Here is a 22,611-nt window from a genome sequence, read left to right on the forward strand (position 1 = left end):
TGATTCATTCTCCCCAGGCCAATCCTTTTGTAATCTAATTTACTTTAATAGAAGCAGAGATGTTCTCCTTCCAAAATAGAAAAAAAATGAATGGGTTCTCTCACATTCGATTCGGACGTTTGTTAGAGCATTTTCAAATTTTCAAGAGCCTTTATATCTTTAGGATAGAGATTTTGTTAGGGGTGTTAGAGCATCTCCAATAGGATTGGAGATCCTAAATTGGATCCTATCTTGAAATATAGGGTTTAAAAGAAAAAAATAGCCTCTAACAGGAGTTCTATTTTACAAAAAGCTGGCAAATCAATTTAGGACTCAGTCTCCCAGGTCCTAGATATAGAACTCAATTGGTTAGGTCCTATCTCCCTTTTGCCACGAAATCTAACTGACAAAGACTTCTTTTCCCAATGCCTCCGCTCCAATCTTTCCCCAATTAGTTGTAAATGGCATGATTTGAGACCCCGTTGTTGGAATATAAGCTTTTCTTTACCCTAAATACATTAAATATATCCCTAATACAAATTATAGGATCCAAATATAGGACTTATGGTTGGAGATGCTCTTAGTTAACTGGATAACTGAATGCACCTTGAACTTTTAGCAAGTGGACTGGATTAGATTGGATCGGATTTTCTTCCCTTTAAGTTGGACTAGACTGGATGTGGACTTCTTATATTTGGTCCAACTGCTAGCAGGTAAGCAGCTCTGACTTTCAGTACTTCATCAATGTCATTGTTGTAGGATACATGTTTTTCGGACTACAGCTAGGCTGCTGTATTTTTCTAAAATTGAAGCGCACCGCGCAAGCTTCAGTTATAAAAGGATAAACCTATAGAGGCCAGAACGGACACGGCATTTCTCCGTGGGAGCCATCTCTGGTCTACCATCCCCAAGTCCGCTCACAGACAGCAACCGGATGGCTTCCCGCGACGCTGCCGCCGACGAGGTCGCCATCGAGCTCCTGCCGTTCATCCGCCTCTACAAGAGCGGCCGCGTCGAGCGCCTCATCGACAACGACACGGTCCCGGCCTCCCCCCACGACGCTGCCACCGGCGTGGTCTCCAAGGACGTCACCATCGACCCCGCCACCGGCGTCTCCGTCCGCCTGTACCTGCCGCCAGCGGCCGGCGCCGGCGCCAAGCTGCCCATCGTCGTGTACTTCCACGGCGGCGGCTTCATGGTCGAGTCGGCCGACTCCGTCCCGTACCACCGCTACCTCAACGCCCTCGCCGCGCGCGCCGGCGCCGTCGCGGTGTCCGTGGACTACCGCCGCGTGCCGGAGCACCGGCTCCCCGCGGCCTACGACGACTCGTGGGCGGCGCTCGCGTGGGCCGTCGCCGCCGCCTGCGGCGCCGCGCCGTCCGGGGGCTCGGAGCCGGAGCCGTGGCTGGCCGAGCACGGGGACCCCTCACGCGTGTTCCTGGCCGGGGACAGCGCGGGCGCCAACATCGCGCACAACGTCGCCATGCGCGCCGGCGCCGAGGGGCGCCCGGCGATCCGGGGCGTGCTGCTGGTGCACCCCTACTTCTGGGACGCGTCGGGCGCCATGGGGCCCGAGCTGGAGGAGCGCATCCGCCGCGAGTGGCGGTTCATGACCGGGAATCCCGACGCCCGGATGGACGACCCGCGGCTGTCCCCGACGTCCGCGGGGGCGCCGTCGCTGGCGCTGCTGCCGGTCGCGCGCGTGCTGGTGGCCGTGGCGGGGGAGGACTTCCTGGCGCCAAAGGGGCGGGCGTACCACGCGGCGCTGCTGGCCAGCGGGTGGCGCGGCGAGGCCGAGCTGGAGGACACCCCGGGGGAGGACCACGTCTTCCACCTCCGGCAGCCGGGGACGGCGGCCGCCGAGGAGCTGATGGATCGTGTGGTGGCTTTCATGGCTCGTGCTTGATTGCACGGCTGATCCCGATGCAAACTTGAATCAAGGTGTGTTCACGTAGTCAAGCATGTGGAATCAAGGTTGTATTAAATTGAAATGTCAAAGTACGGGTATCATGGCACAGAACTCTGGATTCAAAATCATCTCATTTTTTAAAAAAACTAAAATCATCTCATTTGGAGCGATGGACTTGTTTGAAGTTTTCTTCCCGTGATGATTTTTCATCGTGCATGTGGGGTCGAACGTGACCAGTCCCGCGCCTTGCGCCGCTGGCCAGTGGGCCCGGCCGCTGCCGACACCGCTGTGCCTTGAGCGTGCTTTTGCCGGCATACGTTTGGCGCTCCTATAAAACTTGTGGAAGCTCGTAAACATTATAGCTTTAAAGCCTATTAAGCCTATTAGATCGAAATTAGACATCTAAATTTAACAATTCAAAAGATTAAATTCAACATTTTCTGAAAAATAGATCAACATGTAAAAATAGTAGATTCAACAATTTTTCACAAATATATATATCAATATTTTGAAAAATACTACATTCAATATTTTTTACGAATTACCTCAACATCCTTAAAAAATAATTCAACATTTACCAAAATCTAGATCAAGATTTTCTTTAAAAAATAAATTGTTCATAGCTTTTTCTCCGGCGGCGGAGGCTGCTGGGCCCATGTGCGGCGGCGCCAGCAAGCGCGACGCATGCGGTGGGTGGCGGCGGCGTGCTACGCGGCAGCATGAGGCAGCAGGCGGCGGCGGCGGCGCCACGTTGCGGCAGCCGCGCACACGGGAGCACGGGGCAGCAGGCAGCAGCCGCTGCGGACGCCCAGCAACAGCAGCCAGGAGGCGGGAAGCCCAGCAGCAGCACATGGCGGCGGCGGCGGACACCCAGCAGCAGCCAGGAGACGGGGAGGCGACGAACGAACAGGGCAGCTGCGCAAGTGATGAAGAGGATAGTCGGACGTATATAATTGTTTGCACGGATCTCCAGCACCAGAAGCCACGTAATAAAAAAAAGAACTACCGGAAGCCGTATAGGTTTACCGGACCAAGCGGAGCTGGAAACGGCGGACTGCTTCGGGCCATGCTGGGGCTGCTGTGGGCCGTGTCTTTGATCCTGGCTACTTGCTGACCTCGGCACGCGTACCACACGTAACGACGGGCTGGGCCGGCGGGGGCTCCAGCTTCTGCAAGCCAGAGAGTAAAATGCAGGTCTGTTCTCAAATTTGGCTTAAAGTATTGTTCCGATTCTTAAACTTTCAAAATGCTTATTTAGATCTTCAAACTTGCTAATCAAATTACGTGAAGTCTAAATTATTATTTTAAAATTATAAAGTGAAAGTGTTCAACTTATATGGAGATTACATATGGATCCAAATTTTATTTTTAAAATTTTCTGCTCTACTCTTATATTTTCAAAAAAATAAAATTTTATTTCAGAACTTTATGCCGAATATTTTCTTTGCCAATATTTCCTCCAAACTTTAATTTTTTATTTTCTATCATTTACAAATTTCATCATATAAGTTTTTTGTTTTACAATTTTTCTATACAGATCTTCTGTAATTGAATATATTTGTACAAGTAAATCGGTATGAATTATTTTTGTGCGTATATATATTTTTATTTGAATAAATTATATAACTTTTAATTTAAATCCTTAAACAACTGTGATTTGAACCTTACAACTCTCTCTAAGGAACTCGGCAAAATAGCCCTGTAATTTCGGTGATACAATTAGTAAGTTTAAGGATCTAAATATGCATTTTGAAAGTTTGGGGATCGGGATAACACCCCGAGCCAAGTTCAAGGACCGGCGGTGCATCCGGCCCATCTTCCTCTCCCCATCATCTTCCCCAGCGAGCTCCACCCCCACCATTTCCGCTGTTGTCCCGGCCGGCAGCTGCAGCCACCGCGCCGCCTACCCGCCCTACCCTTCCTAACCTAACGGCCGGGCTGCTGGCCATCGGCCATCGGATATCCGGCCCCGTCCGGCTGGCGTCGCTCCCGCGCCATCTCGCCTCCGCCACCAGACGAACCGCCACCACCGCCGGGCCGCCACCGCCGCCGACCTCCTCCTCTGTAGCGCCCGGCCATTGGAGCCCCGTCGCCGGAAATCCAGAAACCCTAACCCCGCCGACCTCGACCACCACCCTAGCTGGCGGTGACCTCGCCGCCAGCCGCTTCCTCCACCTCCCACTCGCTCCTCCGGACTCGACTCTTTGGCGGCACGGGAGGCATCGGCGGCGCACGACGGAGAGGAGGAAGAGGAGAGGAAGAGGAGAAAAGGGATCAGACGGTCTTAGCTCGCGCACGGATCTTAAAGCATCTAGAAGTCAAGTAACTATCTAGCTACTGAAAGCCAGATAGGGTTGGTGGGCCGGCAGACCCTTGGCAGGATGCAGCCTATGTGCATGCCATGAAAGCTAGTGACTATGACATCAGCATGAGACCATTGGTATAGGTGCAGAGCTACATGGATGTATAGGTATTCCCAGGAATACCCAACATTTTTCGTGACAAATCAACTATAAGCTTATACATATATACAAGTTTTATGGAGCCTAAATCTTTGTTTCTTGAGTTCTCAGGCAGCCCAACAACCAACCGAGAGAAGTCAGGCCTATCCCTCCCTCCACTCCTCCCACCAGTCTAGCCCAAAATCCACAGACACAGGCCATGCTCCATCGGCTGACCCCACCTCCCCTCTCTATCTCACTGCACGCTGCCCGTCGGGGCGACTCGGCCTCGGCCTTTGACATCCTCGTTCAGTCGTTCCTTCCCCATTCTCCCCGATCAGCGAAATCAAAATCAAAATCCTCCAAATCCTGGACCCTAGCGGCGTGCCGCAACCGAGCGACAGGAGGCGGACGCCGGACAGAGTCGTGGCGAATTGGCGGCAGCTTGTGCATCAGCGTTGTGGGCTATGGCTCGTCGCTAGTAGGGCACGGGGAGGTCGACGCCAACCACGTAGGTTGGCAGCCCGACACTTCGACCATCGCAGCTCGTAGGAGGAGCGGCCGGTGATGCAACACAGTAATAGCGAGCGCAACTGGTGTCTTGTGAGCACTACGGGCCCTGGCTCCCTTGATTGGATGTCGAAATGATTGAATGTCGAATGCCTCTCCAGTCTGAAAATCCTAGTCACAATCCTTGCTGTTACGCTGGTTCAAATAAAGAAGCAAGAAAGACAGGATGTTGTCTGCAAACTTCTCAAATCCATTCTAAAAGCCACATTTTAATTATCTTTTGAGTATTTTGCATTTTCCCTTCATTTCATGGATATATAAGATGTGAACGACATGTACCGTTAATTATCGGTACTTATGAACATTTCTTGTGGTGCTTTTGGTATGGACCTTTTGTTTGGCAATGGGAATACCCAACTTTGGAATCCTAGCTCCGCCACTGCATTGGTATACGAAATCTTCAGGCTTCGTAATTTCTTTCTCCAAACTCAAAGATGACATATCTATTTTGATCGTTTTGGCAGCATAGGAGCGTGGGTATCTGGTTTATTTTCATATTTTTTCTTTTTCCTGCTATTCTTTTGCTATTTATATTGTTACAAAATTCTAGCTGAATGTTGGGCTCAAAAGGAAAATAGGTGAAGCCCGTGAATATAATGAGAGGTCGGGCTCGGTTGAAAAGATAAAAGAAAGAACTTGTAATGTGTGGGATCAACATAAGAAAACAAGTGGCAACGGGACCTATCCTAAGATGGTATCCTTTTAAAGCGTATGTCCAATTTCGTATCATTTTGAAATGTTTTCAGTATGGTATCAAAAAAGGCCTTCAGGTACTTGTAAGCAGTTATCTGATATATTTGCAACGTGTCTAGATGTTACTCAACCTTGTATCATTTTGATCTATTTTTAGTATCATGTCAAAAAGCATTCTTAGGTGGCTATAGACGATTGTGTGATACGCTTTACGATGTGTCTAAATATTACAAACGTTTAAAAGCTTGTCTAACTCCATATCATTTCGAAACCATTTTGATAGCGTGTTAAAAATGTATTTATATATCTCTTAACATTGAAAGTGGTTTTTAGGTGCGGTAAAATTGCATTTGTAGCAATGGGTGCGGTACCCTCCCCTGCTTCTCGCACCTACAAATGCTGTTTGCAGAGGGTGGGTAACGTGTCCGTCCCTGAAAATGATTTTCAGTGGCGGGTGAGCCTATGACCCGCCCTTACAAATAGAACCAAAAAAATCGGCCTGGTGCGGCAACGCCTGCCACCCACGTCATCCTCGCCGCAATGGAGCCCTCCAGCCGCCCCCTCCCCTCCTTGCCAACGGCCGCCGGAGCCGGACATTCCTGTGGCTGCCCACCTCCTTGCCAAGGGTCGTCGAAGCCGCCGCACCCCTCGCTGGTCGGGTCCACGCTGCACCCTCGCTGGTCGGAGCCGCTGGGGCTATATCTCACCGGAGGCCACCGTGGCCAAGCGCGCCCGCTGCTCCAGCCCCCTCGTCGGAGGCCGCAATGTCCTAGCGCGCCCGCTGCTCCCGCCCCCTCGTTGGAGGCCGCCGCGCCAGATCTCGCTGTAGGCCGAGCGCGCCCGCGGAGACCACGTTCAGCCAGAACAGGCATAGGCACAGCTCGATGGCGATGGCCGCCTCCAGCTCGATGGCGATGGCCGCCTCTAGTGCGAGGGAGATCGCGTTGATGGACTCGTAGAGGCGGGCCTGGAGCTCCAGCAGCTCGCCGGACTCCCGAGCCCTCCACAGCCAGGTAGAAGAATCAGAGTAGAGTTTTCCTTTTGAAAAATCACAACGCATGCATGAGCAGATTGATTTGAAAGCATGCGTGGTTTGGGGAAAAATGCATTGATTGGGATGACAAAGCATGGAAGCTCACAATGATGGCAGCGGGGCGATTGCTAGCTTCACGAACCCCCGCATGTCAGCAGCCACCTTTGACGCTCTACCTCCCATGCGGCTGCAACGCCGGTCCATCTTCGCCGGCCGGCGGATCCCGCTGGCTTGATCCGTGGCCACCTCCTCCATGTGCTTGTTTTCCGCTGCCCAACGCACCCCCGTTGTCGGTGGTTTCTCTGGATTTTGGCTGGCGTGCTCGATGGAGGGGAGGGGAGGGGATTGGAGTTGGGGGAGGTCTGCATCGTGACCGGAAGTGGAGGCGGAGGCAGAGTGCGAGGAGGTGGCGGCGGCGGCCATGGGCCTCGCCGGGGAGAGCGAGCGCGAGATGGGATCTGGGGTGGCGAGATGGGAGGCGTGCGCGAGCGAGTGCATCGCCATCGCGAGATGAGGGAGTGAGAGAAGGATATGGGTGCGGTCTGCGGTGCATGGGGTGAGGGAGAGAAGATAAGGTTCGAAGAGAAAGAGAGGAGAAGATGAACTTCATTTATTTTCTGAACGCGAAGCCGGCGGGAATATTTGGTGGTCATCTTTAAGGGCGGGTGACGCCGTCACCCGCTCCTAGAAATGCTATTTGTAGGGACGGATGATGTCGTCACCCGCCTCTAAAAATGGTGGTCATTCTGGGGGTAGGTAACACTATCGTCTGTCCCTAAAAATATATTTCCAGGACGGGTTGGATGGTACAGTAAACTCGCTCCATTTATAGAAGCGGGTTACATTTTGACCCGTCTCTGGAAAAGAAACGGCGCGTTGCTAGGAATTGTTTTTGTAGTAGTGTATTGTGTCACTTTGACTCATTCTTGAAATCGTGTCAAAAAGCATATTTAAATATCTATGTAGAGACGCTTTCAACCTGTGTTACTACTGCAACATAGGGGAGGGGGTGTGTTTCTAGTTGTGAAATTAACCACCACCACTTCAACTGCAATCGAACATGGGAGAAAGAATCAAGTACCAAGACCTGGGGTGCTAGAGAGCCGGGGTGGAGATGGGAACGACGACCGATGGTGTGGTGATGGCTTGGTGAGCAGAGGCATGGGGGCTAGAGTTGAGAAGCTGCACTCCAACAAGATGGTAGGGAACATGATGGCTGGCCCAGCCGCTAGAGACGACAGTGGTAGGATGCAAACGGTGAAGGATGGTGGGGATGGTGACTTACGGTGGTGGAACGAAGGCGGCCGGTGCGGCGATGGGTTGGGATTTAGGCACACATACGGTTGAGGAATGGAGGCGGCGGGCTAGGGTTCAAACCGTTGTGGGATAGAAAAAATATTGTTAGGCTAGCGACGTTTTGGACCTTCCGCGGGTAAAGCATTCTACTATATCTTTTAATTTTTAGCCCATTTTAGCCCACGGCTATAGCGATCGATGGTCGCTTCAAATTTTATCTATATTGTGACTGATTCTTGGTCCCAAAATACCACATCAAATACCGATGGATGATAAGTTGTACAAAAACAGATTCACCGACTCATAGTTTGACGCTAGTTTTTACCACCTAACATTTCAACACTATGTTTTGATTTGTACCGACTAACAGTAGTTGCTATTTTAATGTTGTGGTATGTGACGACGGCACGAGACACGGCTACACAACGCTGCGCCGCACAGATTGCGCACCCCGAGTGTCACGCTAGATGTTTGTTTGTTCTTTTTGTTGGGAATGTCTTGCACGGCAACCGAGTGAACCGAAAGGCCCTCGAGGCCTCGACACGTTCGTTTTGTCCCCACGGATCAAAGATCGAGGGGAGGCCGGAGGCGGCAGCTGTTGTTCGTTGTTACGCGTCCGCGGCACACGCCGGAAGCCCACATTGAACTGTCGAAGCGGCCCACTCACGCTGGAAACGAGGAGGATTTACCATAACACTATTACTATGAGCTAGCCATCAAGCCTATCACTTCATCCATGGCACCATGCGATGAGCTTTAAATTTGGGAGGCCCCTTTGGGCTATTCCGCACTTGTCCGCTTGCGGGCTGCGGCCTTGCGGCCTCGCAGTCGCAGCCTCCAGCTCGTGGCCAGCCGAAAACAGCCTTTCTGGCCAGCCGGAAAAAAAAAAGAGATCTGCAGCAAACGGCACCGTCCCACGCCGAACACGAACACCACCACCCCTCAGTGCCCCGAACTCGTGACACGGCACAAACTTTTCCGGCCCCGTGCTACCCACCATGATCTTTGTCTCCCGCCTGCACCTTACCGTGCCACCTGGCCCATGCCGTTGCCTCGCACTCTCACTCTCACTCCCCACTGCAGACTTGCGGGCTGCGCCCGGCGTCCGGCAGTCGAATCCACCATTGCCACCGACCTCGCCGCACCAGTGCAACCCTGAATCTGAACGGCCAGAAGCTGAACTGCAGCTTGGATTGGGGAAGGAGCGGCAGCCAGCAGGGTAGTGGCGCTCGCGGCGCGGCGCCGGGGATGGCGTCCAGGACGCGTTCCTGCACCAGGTGCCTGGCCAGCCTCGTGCTCCCCTTCCTCTTCTTCACCTCCCTCCTCTACCTGTCCACCAGGCAGCCGGTGCTCGACATCGCCGTCCGCGAGGAGGCCGCCGGCGGCAGGATGCGGCTGATCGTGGACCGCGCCGCTGCTGCCGTGGAGGCCAACGCCACTGTCACGATCACGACGGACGCGGTGGCTCAGGCCTCTGGCAGCTCTGCCGTTGCAACTGAAGATGGTGACGGCAGTTTCCTGACCGACGCGCCCCCGGCCTCCGGCGACGCCAATGTCACGAGGGATAAGGTGCAGGTGTCTGTGTCTGACGTCGCTGCCGTTGCAACTGAGGACGGTGATGCCAAGGTCGTGACCGACGCGCCCCCGGCGTCCGGCGCCGCCGCTGGTGACGAAGTCCGCACGGACGAGCTGAGGGCGTCGGACGACGCGGCTACCGCCGGCAGCAGCGCGAACGTCGACGACGACGCCGTCGTGTTCGACTTCCGGCCGTACGTGCTCGTGTACAAGAGCGGGCGCGTCCACCGCTTCCACGGCACGGAAACCGTCCCGCCCGGCGTGGACGCGCTCACGGGCGTCGCGTCCAAGGACGTGGCCTTCGGCACCGACACCGGCGTCAGCGCGCGGCTCTACTTGCCACCCAAGAGCCGGCGCGGCGAGAAGAAGAAGAAGAAGCTGCCCGTGCTGCTCTACTTCCACGGCGGCGCGTTCGTGATCGAGTCGCCGTCCTCGCCGCTCTACCACGCGTTCCTCAACATCCTCGTCCACAAGGCGGGCGCCGTGGCCGTGTCCGTCAACTACCGCCTCGCGCCGGAGCACCCGCTCCCGGCCGCGTACGACGACGCGTGGGCGGCGCTCCAGTGGACGGTGTCCAGCTGCCTGTCGGGGCCGGAACCCTGGCTCGCCGACCACGGGGACGCCACGCGCATCTTCCTGGCCGGCGACAGCGCCGGCGGCAACATCGCCCACAACCTGGCGGTGCGAGCCGGGGCGAGGCGCCCGCTGCCCGGCGGCGCGGCCATCGCGGGCGTGGCGCTCCTGAACCCCTACTTCTGGGGCAAGGAGCCGGTGGGGGCGGAGCCCGGGGAGCGGTGGGCGCGCGACGGCCTCGAGCAGACGTGGGCGCTCGTGTGCGGCGGCAGGTTCGGCATCGACGACCCGCACGTGAACCCGCTGGCGGCGCCGGGCGCGTGGCGCGCGATGGCCGGCGAGCGCGTGTTGGTGACCATCGCCGGGCGGGACAACTTCCGGGACCGGGCCGCGGCGTACGCGGAGGGGCTGAGGAGGAGCGGCTGGCGAGGGGAGGTGGAAACGTACGTGACGGAGGGGGAGGTGCACGTGCACTTCGTGGGGAACCCGAGGAGCGAGAAGGCCGAGCGGGAGACGGACAAGGTGGCCGAGTTCATCGCCGGCGGTGGCCGTGGCTAGGCCGGAGTCAGGCGTTTTTTATGCGTCTTCTGTGACGATGTGGTCCTGCTGCACGTGAAATTGCTAGTGCACATCTAGGGACGCATTTTTCCTTTTTTGTCCGTGTATAGCTTTCAACACTATTTTTGAGTCATACAACATTATCTTTTAGCTCACATTAGATCTAATTCTGTGCTAATAAAAAAATCAGGTGTTATGTGAGTCTCTAGCACCTTAATTTTTAAACACCATCATAAAAGCATAGTGAATATTAAAACAGATTTATAAGACATCAAAATTCATATTGAGCCTCCTAGAACACGTCAGGTGAGATTTAAGGCTCGTTTGAAGGAGTTTTAGATTTTTGACGAAACTGGTTGTGGTTTTTTGCCGAAGGGAACAAGGAATGTAAATTCAGAATGTTCGGGATGCAACCAGAGCGGGAAAAGGAGAAAAGCCTAAATGACCTATTTTGATTCAAGCTAGATCACCCGCACAAATCAAACCCAGGGTTCCCAGGCCTAAGAGTTATTATAGACTAAAACCCCACTATGATGCCCCCTCCCCACCCCCCCCCCCTCCTCCTTTTTTATCGCAAAAGAAACTAATTCATAGCTTTTAGTTTGCTTCGAGCTTCATCTTAATCATCGTGTTGATCATCTCCTGGCGCGGGTAAGGCACCCAAATGAGGCCTAGGTTGCTGGGCCATCAGCTTGCAAGTAACTCTCATCATAACTTTTAATGATAAATGGCACTGATTTAGGATGGTCTTGGTACGGGATTTTCCAAGGGAAAAATACCTACATAGGACACATAAGGGTGGTAAAGGGCTTAAAGATTTAGCCCACAAATTTTAAGGATCGGATTCAAAAATAATTCAACATAAAAATTTATGTATTTTTGAGCTAGAATGATTAAGGTCTGAGTTGGATTGTGAAGGGGGTATTATGACCATAATTTATTACCACCCAGTGGTTGCATTGCTATACCTAGTGGTGGGGGCTGAGCTCCTTCTTCCTCCTCAATCTTTTCATTTTTCTTCTTTCCCTCCCTATTTTTTCTCTAATCCTCCTCTCCTCCATTGATGCACCGGCTCTATTGGGGGTGGGTGGGGGGTGGGGGGGGGGGGGGGAAGCTATACCATGTGGCAAAGTAAGATTTCCTCTCAAAGAGAATATGTAACAATTGGATACTTGTGATGCTGGTTTTTGCTCTCAGATTGCTGTTGGCCCAGAGAACGATCATTTTCCCAAGAACGTTGGCTGAATCTGCAGGTCGCAATCCTGATTTTTGCAACAAACAAACGACTAAACAGAGCCAAACATGCGCGAGCTTTGCGTGTTCTCGGCTGGAGGAAAAAAAAAACCGAGTGAATCTTACACCAGTCAGTGAGACGATGAAAGTTGACAGCCAGCTGATCCAATCATTCCATGCTGCTGATAATGGGAAGTGGAAACTGGGAGAGGTAGGAGTAGGAAACCTGCTCTGCATTCGGCCTAATAAAATCAAGGAAAAAGTCCAAATCACTACCCTGTACTATAAGCAAAGTTTGGATAACCCCCCTAAACAAAATTACTGTTTACTTAACCCCTCTGGTTTTGTATAATCTGGTGCATTTTTCACCTTTTGACCCACCTTAATCCGGTTTTGCTGACGGTGGTTTTGGGGCGAATAGCGCTACGTGGGATGCTAGCGTGGCAGATGGAATCAAAGCCCACTTAACCCCCTCCCTTGAGTCGGCCCAGGCCATCTCCCTTGCGACTCTCCATCGTGTTCCTCGTCGTCTCTGTCTTCCTCGCGTCGCTTCCTCTAGTCCTCCCGGTGGATCGAGCAAGGCGATGATCGCAGGCCACACAACTTGACCGGCGACCATTACTTGAAGCAGGTGTGTCCCCCTATCCCGCCCTATCCCCTTTTTCCCTAGGTACAGTACAGATTGCAATGAATCGTGTATATTAGGCGGCTAGGGTTGTAGCAACTGGAAGTACGGTGGTTTAGATCATGGTGGGAATTGGGTGTTTTAGTTGGTTACCTTTGGATCCAAATGAGTACCAGTAATAGACGTCCCCATTAGTTCATGAATTAAGGCTCTAATTTTGTCTGATTTCTGCTAATGTCCGTGGTTTTTGGGGTTTGTACAGGATGCAACTTGGGGGAATTGATCTTTGATTAAATTGTTGTCATAGTTGGTCCAGTTGCGGTTAGCAGGTCGTAGTTGGTTTGTAGCAATTTTTAAGATTGAAAGTTGTGTGGCTTTTCTCTGGTTCTTAGTGATGTACATTGTTATATCATGAATTGCTCAATGCTGTCAGGGACATGGACCCACGAGATTTCATTGCTGTTAGGTTTCATTTTGGGGGAATATTTGATTTCGATGGGAGTGTTGTGGGGGAGTTGAGGTATCACACATCGAGAGGGATAAGGTATCCTTGCCAGAACTGAGAGGGTTTTTGTGTGATCATGTTGCACTAACTGTCGAAGATAATGTTGAATTTCACTGGTTATTCCCTGGAGATGAGCTGAGTAGTGGATTGAGGAGGCTTGTAGATGATAAAGCCTGCCTCTACATGTCTGATTGCATATCAGAGGATGGAGTAGCTGAAATATATGTAGAGACATTTAGACTTAATGGAGGTGATGGAGAGGTTCAGGGAGGGAGTCAAGGAAGGACTGTCCAAGATCAGACTAGAAGGGACATTGAGAAAGTCAGAGCATTTTACAGTTCATCTACAAAAGAGAATGAGAAGAGATTGTCCTTTTACTCCCCTCCTTCTGAAGATGATAAAGATGGAGAAGGTGAAATCCATCATGGAAGCTTCAAAATATCAAGGAGATTGTGTTGCTTGAGATGGGGGCAGATGTGTCACTGTCCAAGATAAAGAGAGCAAAAGCTATTGCCATGAGAAGGATATATGACTCATGCAAAGGAGAGTATGCAAAGATATTTGGTTACCAAGCTGAAATTCTTAGAAGCAACCCTGGGAGCACATGTGCAGTATGTTTAGATGCTGACTTTGACTTCCCTGTATTCCAAAGGTTTTATGTATGCTTTGATGCTTGCAAAAAGGGATTCCTAGCTGGTTGTAGGAGACTCATTGGAGTTGATGGGTGCTTCTTCAAGGGGCCTGCAATGGTGAGCTTATCTGTGCTCTAGGAAGGGATGCCAACAATCAGATTTATCCAATAGCATGGGCAGTAGTGGAGAAAGAAACTGAGAACTCTTGGTCTTGGTTCTTGGGACTTTTACAAAGGATCTTCAGATTCTATTAGGTGGCAAGGACTGGGTTATAATATCTGACCAGCAAAAGGTATAATATTTCACAATTTTATATCACATTTGCTATATCACAACTTGATGTACATATACTAATCACACCTTTTTGGTAATGCAGGGTCTTCTCAATGCTCTTGCAAAATTATTCCCACAAATTGAGCATAGAATGTGTACAAGACACATTTATGCCAATTGGAGAAAGAAGCATAGGGATGATGACTTTCAGAAACCCTTTTGGATGTGTGCAAAGGCGTCAAGTGTGCCATTTTTCAACTTTTGCAATGCAAAGCTAGCCCAATTAACTCCAACTGGTGCCAAGGACATGATGAACACTAACCCCAAGCATTGGAGCAGAGCTTGGTTCAACCTTGGGTCAAACTGTGATAGTGTAGATAACAATATGTGTGAAAGTTTCAACAATTGGATAGTAGATGTGAGTATTAGATATGTATAACCTGCGTGTATAGTTTCCATACATACATGATTGTATTGCTTGTACTCCAAGCCACATTGGCTATATATATATGAGGTCGCCCCCCCCCCCCCCCCCACCTCTATTAGGGTGTGTGGTGTTTTACCCTAAACCTATCTCTCTACAGTGAGGGCTCATCCAATCATTTCCATGCTTGAGGGAATCAGGACCAGAGTCTATGTCAGGATCCAGCAAAACAGAGCCAAGTCAGCTAGATGGACATCAAAGATCTGTCCAAACATTCTCAAGAAGATGAACAAGTACATTGATCTAGCACAAAACTGCTCAGGAATTTGGAATGGAAAGAATGGATTTGAGATCAGACAGAAGGATAAAAGATACACAGTAGACATAGAGAAGAGAACATGTTCTTGCAGATACTGGCAGCTGGCTGGTATACCATGTGCTCATGCCATAACAGCATTGTTTTTAAGCCACAAAGGTTAGTAGGATAGGAATAAAAATCAGATGTAAGAAATGTCGCAAGGAAGGTCACAATACTAGGACATGTGGGCCTAGATCTAATGCAAAGAGAAGGATTTATGAGGCATGAAAAGAGGCAAGTTACCTTTCTGTAATGCTTGACCTTTTTTTCGTGCAGGATTATTTTTACTGAAAACTGATCAAGCTTTGTACATTGCAGGTTTTGGAGAGTAGTAGGCCACTAAAGAAGTCAAGGAATGCAAGAGGAGTTCAAGATGACATGCGTTCCCAAGGACCTTCAGCTACAGTGAAGAAGAAGAAAGCATCCACTTCCAAGCAGCCTGCTCTTACAAAGAAGAAAGCAACTGCCAACAAACAAATGCTGATCTTTACCTTGTTTTTGTTGATATAGTTAGTTTGAAAAATTCTATGTCAAACAATTATCAGTTATTTTAGAAGCCCATTTGTTATCTTAGCGTCTCTAGCTTCTGTGAAGACCAAGTGGATTAAATTATTAGTCATTCAGACATTGCTATTTCTGGAACCAGTGAATGTCATTCAGACATTGCTTCGATATGTTCAGAACATTTTGCCAAAATAATTCAAAGATTGCTTCAAAGTATCCGGTTTAAGGTGGGGCCAAAAGGTGAATAGTGCACCGGATTACTAAACCAGAGGGGTTAAATAAACAATAATTTTGTTTGTTTAGAGGGTTATTCAAACTTTGCTTATAGTATATGATTTGGACTTTTTCCTGAAATCAATGGACGCCGGCAATCATGTGGTGGGTGGGAGTGCCGTCGTTCTCCTTCTCCACCATTGCGCAGAGCACCTCAGCTTACTGGCAGGTCCGCAAAAGGAAGGCGAAGAGGCCGGCCGGCGCGATGGACCCGGACGGCGAGGTGCTGCACGACTTCTTCCCCTTCATCCGGCAGTACAAGAGCGGCCGCGTCGTCCGCTTCGGCGCCGCCGACACCGTCCCCGCCGGCACCGACGCCGCCCGCACCGGCGTGTCGTCCAAGGATGTCGTCATCGACCCGGGCTCGGGGCTCTGGGCTCGCCTCTACCTCCCGCCGCTCCCCGCCGCGGGGCGCCAGGGCAGGCTCCCCGTCATCGTCTACTACCACGGCGGCGCCTTCGTCATAGGGTCAGCGGCGCACCGGCCCACGCACGAGTACCTAAACGGCCTGGCGGCAGACGCCGGCGCCCTCGTCGTCTCGCCGGAGTACCGCCTCGCCCCGGAGCACCCGCTTCCGGCGGCGCACGACGACTCGTGGGAGGCCCTCAGGTGGGTGGCGTCCCACGCGGCGGGTGAAGAGGAGGAGGGACGCGAGCCCGAGCCCTGGCTCGCCGAGCACGGGGACCTGTCGCGCGTGTTCCTGGCCGGGGTCAGCGCCGGCGGCAACATCGCGCACAACATGGCCGTGCGCGCCGGCGAGCGCAGCCTCGGCGTGCCCATCAGGGGGATCCTGGTGATCCACGCCTACTTCAACTCTGAAGCGTCGTCGTCGACGACCGGGGTGCTGAGGGACAAGGCCGAGGCGCTCTGGCGGTTCGTGTGCCCCGGCACGCCGGGGCTCGACGACCCGCTGTGCAACCCGTTCTCGGCGGCCGCCGGCGGGAGCGCGGCACGCATCGCCGCCGAGCGCGTGCTCGTCTGCGTCGCGGAGAAGGACTCTCTCCGGGAGTGGGGCGTCTGGTACTACGAGAGCCTCAGGGCGAGCGGCTACCGCGGCGAGGTGGAGCTGCACGAGTCCGCGGGCGAGGGGCACGTCTTCCACTACACCAAACCGGAGTGCGAGCAGGCGCGGTTGCTGCACGCGCGGGTCCTGAGTTTCCTCCGCCATGAGTGGGTGTCCGTTCCAAGCTGCTGGCTCTGACGTGGTGAATGATCATCCACTGCTTGGGCAGTAGCGGAGCACAGATTAAATTAAATTTGAGGTGTGGCGGGTAACCAATTTGAGCATGAATTAAATAGTAGATCGTAACAAAACAAGATAAATGTATGAATTTGCAGTGTATTTGTGAAGAAATAATGTACGGCACTGTTGTGCGTGGCCTGTTTGATGGAGCTAAAGTTGATTGCTAAATTTTAGCTAAAGTTTTTAAGTTTTGGTTAAAATTTATTTCACCCCATTAGCATTTCTGTTTGGATGGACTAGTAATAAAATTTTAGCATTTATTTTTCATCCATTAGCATTTAGATCAAACTGGGTCTAACTATGTACCGCAGTGAAAAAGTGATTTGATCGGTGGTACAAAAGCACTTCGTTCGGGCGTGACTGCACATTTTCTTATACACTTTTAAGCTATGTTTCGGTAAGAAAAAAACTTTTACAATGTTGGAATCCGTTCTGGTCCCAAATCAAAGGAACTTGAACAAAGGTGTTACGGATAAAGAGTAAAGCGACTATGCTTTAAGCTCTGTTGTGAGTTGTGACATTTCTCTTAGCTAGAGCAGATTCTACAAAAGCGCCCAGATGCACTCCACCTCACTTCAAACTCTGCACAACACGAAGGCGCACTGGCAAAATCAGCAAAAGACTAACCACCAGATAACCAGCCTCATTGGCCAGCGACAACTTCTTCAGGCTGTTAATCCACTTTCCGCACTTGTCAGCTTCCTGGAAGGAGGACGCCGCACTGATGAGGTTCGCCATTTCTTCAGGGACGGGCTCGGTCTCCAATCAGCTTCATGTATGGCCCCAGGTGCCGCCACATTATGTAGACAGAAACGATGTACAGCAAGTTGCCAGTAGTATATATGATTCCTGTTTTCATTTCTTTCTTTAAATCCATGTAGCCCCGTTGCCTGTGCCGTGCAAATGTGATTCCAGACCTGCTGCAGTGCTGCCCGTAGGAGACCAGGAGCCATTGGCTGCAAGGTGGCTCATGGATTCGTTTCTCGTTCTGCAGGATTAGCAGATCGGGCTGGCCTGCTCGCCTCGCTCGATGATCCTGTCAACAGTCAGGAGCTTGCGCTGTAGGATAGGAGCAGCCAAAGCAAAATTCTGCGCTTGTTCCCGGTTAACTGCATCTCACATAGGGGGCTGAACGTGATGGGTACTGGCCATCAGCGGCGAAGTGCCACCGGATCAAGTCAGGCTGATGCCAGAGATCCACAAAACGGCCGGATTTGGCCCTGGCATAAATTCGATTTAGCCCTCTCATCCATTTTTTTCCTAGATAAACCATGTCGCCACTCTTTAATTCTTGCACCATGCTAAGAGCATCTCCAGCACATTGCTCATATGCACCTCCAATACCAAAAAACTACCATTTGAGAGATTTCGGAGATGAGAAAGAGCTCTAGCAAATTACCAATAGATTCCCCAATACCAAAATTTTTTCCACAATTGCCAAAACCTCACCTCCTCTCCCTTGATGTATGGGAGAAGCAAGCCGTTGAAGCGCTCTCCCCTATCGACGGTTGGCTTGGCGCACCAAACTTCTCCGCTCGCCCGACGCCGTTGCTCTGTTGGCCATGCTGTGCTGCTCCACCGCAGCACGGCGGCGGCCGCGCCCAGCGCCCCGGCTCCACCCCGCTCCTGCGACCCAACCTCCGGCTGCGCCAAGGGCCCGACAGCGCCCCGGCTACACCCCGCCCCAACGACCAAATGCGGGCCGCCCTGCCTCTGACCAAGCCCCGCACCGCCTCGCGCCGGCACGCCCCTGCCTCGCCTCGTGGGGGGCCGGCCGGGCGAGCTCCCGCCGTCGAGTGGGGCGAGATAGGCGCGGGGCCGGCCGAGCGAGCTCCGCCATTGGGACGGGCTCCGGAGGCAACAGGCTCGGGAGGAGAGAAGATGGGAGGACCTCCTGCCGGCGCCGTCGCGGGGAGGAAGATGGGAGGAGGAGGAGCCGTTCACCGCTGCTGGGAGGGAGCTTGACCGGCGCGGGGAGGTCAGGAGAGCGGCGGAAGAGAGAAGGGAGGAAAATCTTGGAGGGTGGCGGAGTATATCTTTTGCATTTTAGCTCTTTTTTATAAGAATATTTGGACCCGGGCGGAAAAATTTCTAAAAATGGACCATCGGCATTACGTCAAATATCATGGTGCTGTTGCATAAGAGTTGTGACCTTTGATGCTGTGCTCTTATCCCTCGTCAATAATGACGAGGGCTAAGAGCATGGCGCCAAAGGTCATGGCGCCGTGTTGTTGAGACACGGCGCCTGAGGCTATGGCGGCATACTGTGTTAACACGGTGCTAAGTTTCACGATACCATGCATAGGACTTATCTCCTGCGCACCTTCCCCTTCCCCTCTTCTATAGCTCGACGCCAAAAGCTCTTGCCTCGTGCTGTGGTAGTACGACGCCGGGTTGTTTGGCGCCGTGCTGCAGACCTTTCCAAAAGTGTCTAAGCAGCATCTTCACTCACAAACAGCATTGAAAATTCAAAAGTTACAAACACAAACAGCACATCACCATTTTTAGAACATGGTCACAACTAAGTTCAAATTGAGAACTAAGGTTCACAAATAAGCATTCACAAGCACACATAAGTTCGGAGGCACATAAATAGATGATCAGCTACTCAAAAGCACATATCGGTTCCTCTTAGACCGTCGCCTACCCTTACCAAGTGCATCGGTGCCTGGCGTGTGACGAGCACGGGGCAGCGTCGATGAGGCGTAGGCTGAGTAGCACAAGGAGCATGTGACACCCGGTCCAATTTGGATGTGCCCCAGCAGTAACCCATGAGTGCTGCGTGCATATATTTAGTACCATCTTGCTAGTTGAGCAAGGGTGGAGCCAATTTATAAGCCTTTATTCTCCAGCCATAGCACCTTCAGGTTGATCCTTTAACATGAAGCGAGGATGAAAGTGTAAGTAGGGTGCTATGTGTATGCGGACCCGCCCCTTGAAAGGGCTGGGCTATACGGCGTTGAAGGATGGGGTGTTATAAATGGTATTATAGCTGATCCTCGTGGTTGCTCGTACGGGTCAGTGTGCAGGCATATGGCGCATGGCGCGTGTGGTCCTGGGTGGGATACATGGCATGGCATATAGCACCGGCACTGGACGTGCAGTCGTGCGATTAGAGGGGACGTTCCTTGATACGGGTTAGTGTGCGGGCATATGGCGCATGGCGCGTGTGGGTCCAGATGGGACGCACGGCATGGCATATGGCGTCAGCACTGGATGTATGGCCATAGAGATGGACCGCGAGGATGTCGGGTCTTTTGAGGGGGTGTATGTAACACCCGGCCTAATTTGAATGTGGGCCAGTAGTGGCTCTTGAGTGCTGTGTGCACATGTTTGGTGGCATCTTGCTAGTTGAGCAAGGGTAGAGCCAACTTATAAGCTTTTATCCTCCAGCCATAGCACCTTCAGTTTGATCCTTTTACACAAAGTGAGGATGAAAATGCAAGCAGAATGCTATGTGTATGCGGACCCGGCCCTCGGAAAGGTTGGGCGTACAGCTTTGGAGGAGGGGGGGTGTGACAGAGCTACTAGCTGCAAAGTTCCAATCTCATCGTAGTCCTACAGCCGGTCGCATCATCATCCTCGGTCTCATCCTCGTTTGCCTCGTCCTCGTCATCCTGGTGGTGGCTGAAAGTGGTGGTACATGAGGAGCTGGGCACGACTTATTGATGTGCGTTTTTATGGGATGATGATGCTGCTGCATCTTATTCCATGCCACAACATACATCACAAGCCAAAAAAAAATAATTCCATGCCACAAGCATATGCATTTTTCAATCAATAATCCTAAAAACTACCAACAAAAACTAAAGATACATCATCTAAATCACTATCAATAGCATATACATAACAAATTCCACACAAATCCTAACCAATTTCAAATCCCTAGCATTTAGCCCTAATTTAGGTTTGCATAAAATGTGGGCAATACAATCAATTTCGACGGACAAAAATAAGGGAAGGGAGGGAGTTCACCTTGTTGAACGTGGATCCGAAGCCTTCCTGTTTCGATTCAACCGGATTTGGCCGGATTGGAGGAGGAGGGTGCGGTGGGGGGGAGAGAGGGACCGAGCAGTCCCTATACCTGAAGGAGGAGAACAGAGGGGGAGAGGCTGCAGCGCCGTTAGTAAATAGCTCGGTGTCGTGACCATTGGTGCTGTTCCCTTAGCCCTCGCCACGTTGGCATCCACGTGGAAAAGAACGGTGCCAAAGGTCACGGCTCCGTGCTGTTATACAACAGCGTCATGGCCTTTGACGCTGTGCTGAGGATCCATTTCTACAAATCTTTCCACTAGTGATCTTAGGTCTAAATGTAAAAAAGTTCTGAAAAAAGACTAAATTGCAAAAAAAAATGGCGGCAGAAGAGAGAAGGGAGGGAGGATAAGATGAGGGGAGGGGAAAAAGGAAAAAAGAGTAAAGCCTCTGACATGTGGGGCCCACGTGGTTGGTTGAGGTACCGGAGATTAGATTTTGGTAGTCTGCTATTGGGTCGATCATCAAAAATTCAAAAGTAACTATTGGAGATAGAGAGAAAATATTTTAATAGTGGAAGATGAGCAATCTGCTGGAGATGCTCTAAGAGCTTCGGTGGTTTGCGTTGAGCCAACGGTCATGCCAAAAGATTGTTTGCTATTCGTTGCCAAAGATGATTGTAGATTCATAGTGCAGGGTCTCGCTGAGTAGCGGATGTCAGACCCGGGGCCACGGGACTGTGTACATAACGTAGTTTAAAGAGGTTTAAGAGATTAAGTCCGTCTTATCTCTTATTTGCCTCATTTATCTCTTATTTATTCCGTTTAAATAGGAGATAAGGCTAACCGATACAGGAGGAATCTACTCGAGATATGTTCTGGTACGATTCCTTAGCTGGTGTTGGTTAGTATCCTTGTAACCCTGGCCTCTCGGGTATATAAGGGATGATAGAGACCCCTCTCAAAATAGAAGATCTTCAGATCATTCTACACCTAAGGCAATACAAACCACCATACAGGACGTAGGGTATTACGCATCTTGCGGCCCGAACCTGTCTAAATTTTGTGTTCCTTGCACCTTCGAGTTTCTGATCTCGGCGTCCCCTCACCCAAAACTTACCACCTTAGGTATATCCCTCGGTGGGCAGCCGGTAAAACACCGACATCGGATATTTCTACTCCCCCCATTTCAAATTGTAGGTTATTTTAAGTAAATCTAGCTACATAGTTTGTATTATATATCTAGTTCGTGCTATTTATCTAGACGCATCATATATCTAGATGCATATGTATCTAGATTTGCTAAAATAATCTATAATTTAAAACGGATGAAGTAGGAAACATCTTTAGCTGACAATTTTCGACGAACGAAACATAATCAGTTGGTGTCAAACATGGTTCCCTCTAAAATAAAAAAAATAGAATAGAATAGGACAACTTCTCGATCTAAATTAACCTTTGCAGAAAAGTGATTAAAATAAACTTTTGTGAAAAAAGTTGTTTAATAAGATCTTGCAAAAAAAAGTCATTCAAAAAATTATATAATAACATTGCTCTAAAATTTTTAGAAAAGATTATGTAATAAAATTTAATAGAAAAACTTAATTAATAACCATTTCATTGAAAAAGTATTATTTAGCTATTTTCTAGGAAATAGGAATAAACTTAGGTAATATTTTTTCAGAAAATGAAGAGAAAAAGAGAAAAAGATCCGACGAGCTCGCTCGACGGTTCCGGTGCGTGCCACAACTCTCATGGGTTCCGACACTATGTCACCCATGCGAGTCTCTGCTGCTTGTCAGCGCGCCTCCAATTGTATTTTTCTTTTTCGGACAAAGGGAGTAATGCTAAAGTAGTGTTGTGAAAGATCCGAAATCGTAAATTTTTTTACGATTGCGAGATCCTAACTTAATTTAGAAGTGGCTTAACCAAATTCGGTTTTC

General features: G+C 50.8%; 3 protein-coding genes and 1 long non-coding RNA gene across 4 annotated transcripts; all 4 read left to right on the forward strand.

Moving 5' to 3' along the window:
• Positions 1-753: 753 nt before the first annotated feature.
• On the forward strand, positions 754-2,056 carry LOC112889680 (tuliposide A-converting enzyme 1, chloroplastic-like). Its single transcript, XM_025956430.1, has one exon. The coding sequence runs from the start codon at positions 914-916 to the stop codon at positions 1,883-1,885; it is 972 nt and encodes a 323-aa protein (XP_025812215.1). The 5' UTR covers positions 754-913; the 3' UTR covers positions 1,886-2,056.
• Positions 2,057-8,886: 6,830 nt separating this feature from the next.
• LOC112889686 (probable carboxylesterase 7) lies at positions 8,887-10,721 on the forward strand. The gene has a single exon (XM_025956434.1). It carries the CDS (start codon positions 9,170-9,172, stop codon positions 10,625-10,627), a length of 1,458 nt encoding a protein of 485 aa, XP_025812219.1. The 5' UTR covers positions 8,887-9,169; the 3' UTR covers positions 10,628-10,721.
• A 1,481-nt stretch (positions 10,722-12,202) lies between these two features.
• On the forward strand, positions 12,203-14,420 carry LOC112890854. Its single transcript, XR_003228353.1, has 3 exons — positions 12,203-12,491; positions 12,919-13,914; positions 13,999-14,420. It is a non-coding gene; the product is annotated as an uncharacterized LOC112890854 (long non-coding RNA).
• Positions 14,421-15,469: 1,049 nt separating this feature from the next.
• On the forward strand, positions 15,470-16,865 carry LOC112890851 (2-hydroxyisoflavanone dehydratase-like). Its single transcript, XM_025957718.1, has one exon. It carries the CDS (start codon positions 15,555-15,557, stop codon positions 16,653-16,655), a length of 1,101 nt encoding a protein of 366 aa, XP_025813503.1. The 5' UTR covers positions 15,470-15,554; the 3' UTR covers positions 16,656-16,865.
• Positions 16,866-22,611: the final 5,746 nt, after the last annotated feature.

Source organism: Panicum hallii, chromosome 4 (assembly GCF_002211085.1).
Source record: "Panicum hallii strain FIL2 chromosome 4, PHallii_v3.1, whole genome shotgun sequence".
In the NCBI taxonomy this organism is placed as follows: domain Eukaryota; kingdom Viridiplantae; phylum Streptophyta; class Magnoliopsida; order Poales; family Poaceae; genus Panicum; species Panicum hallii.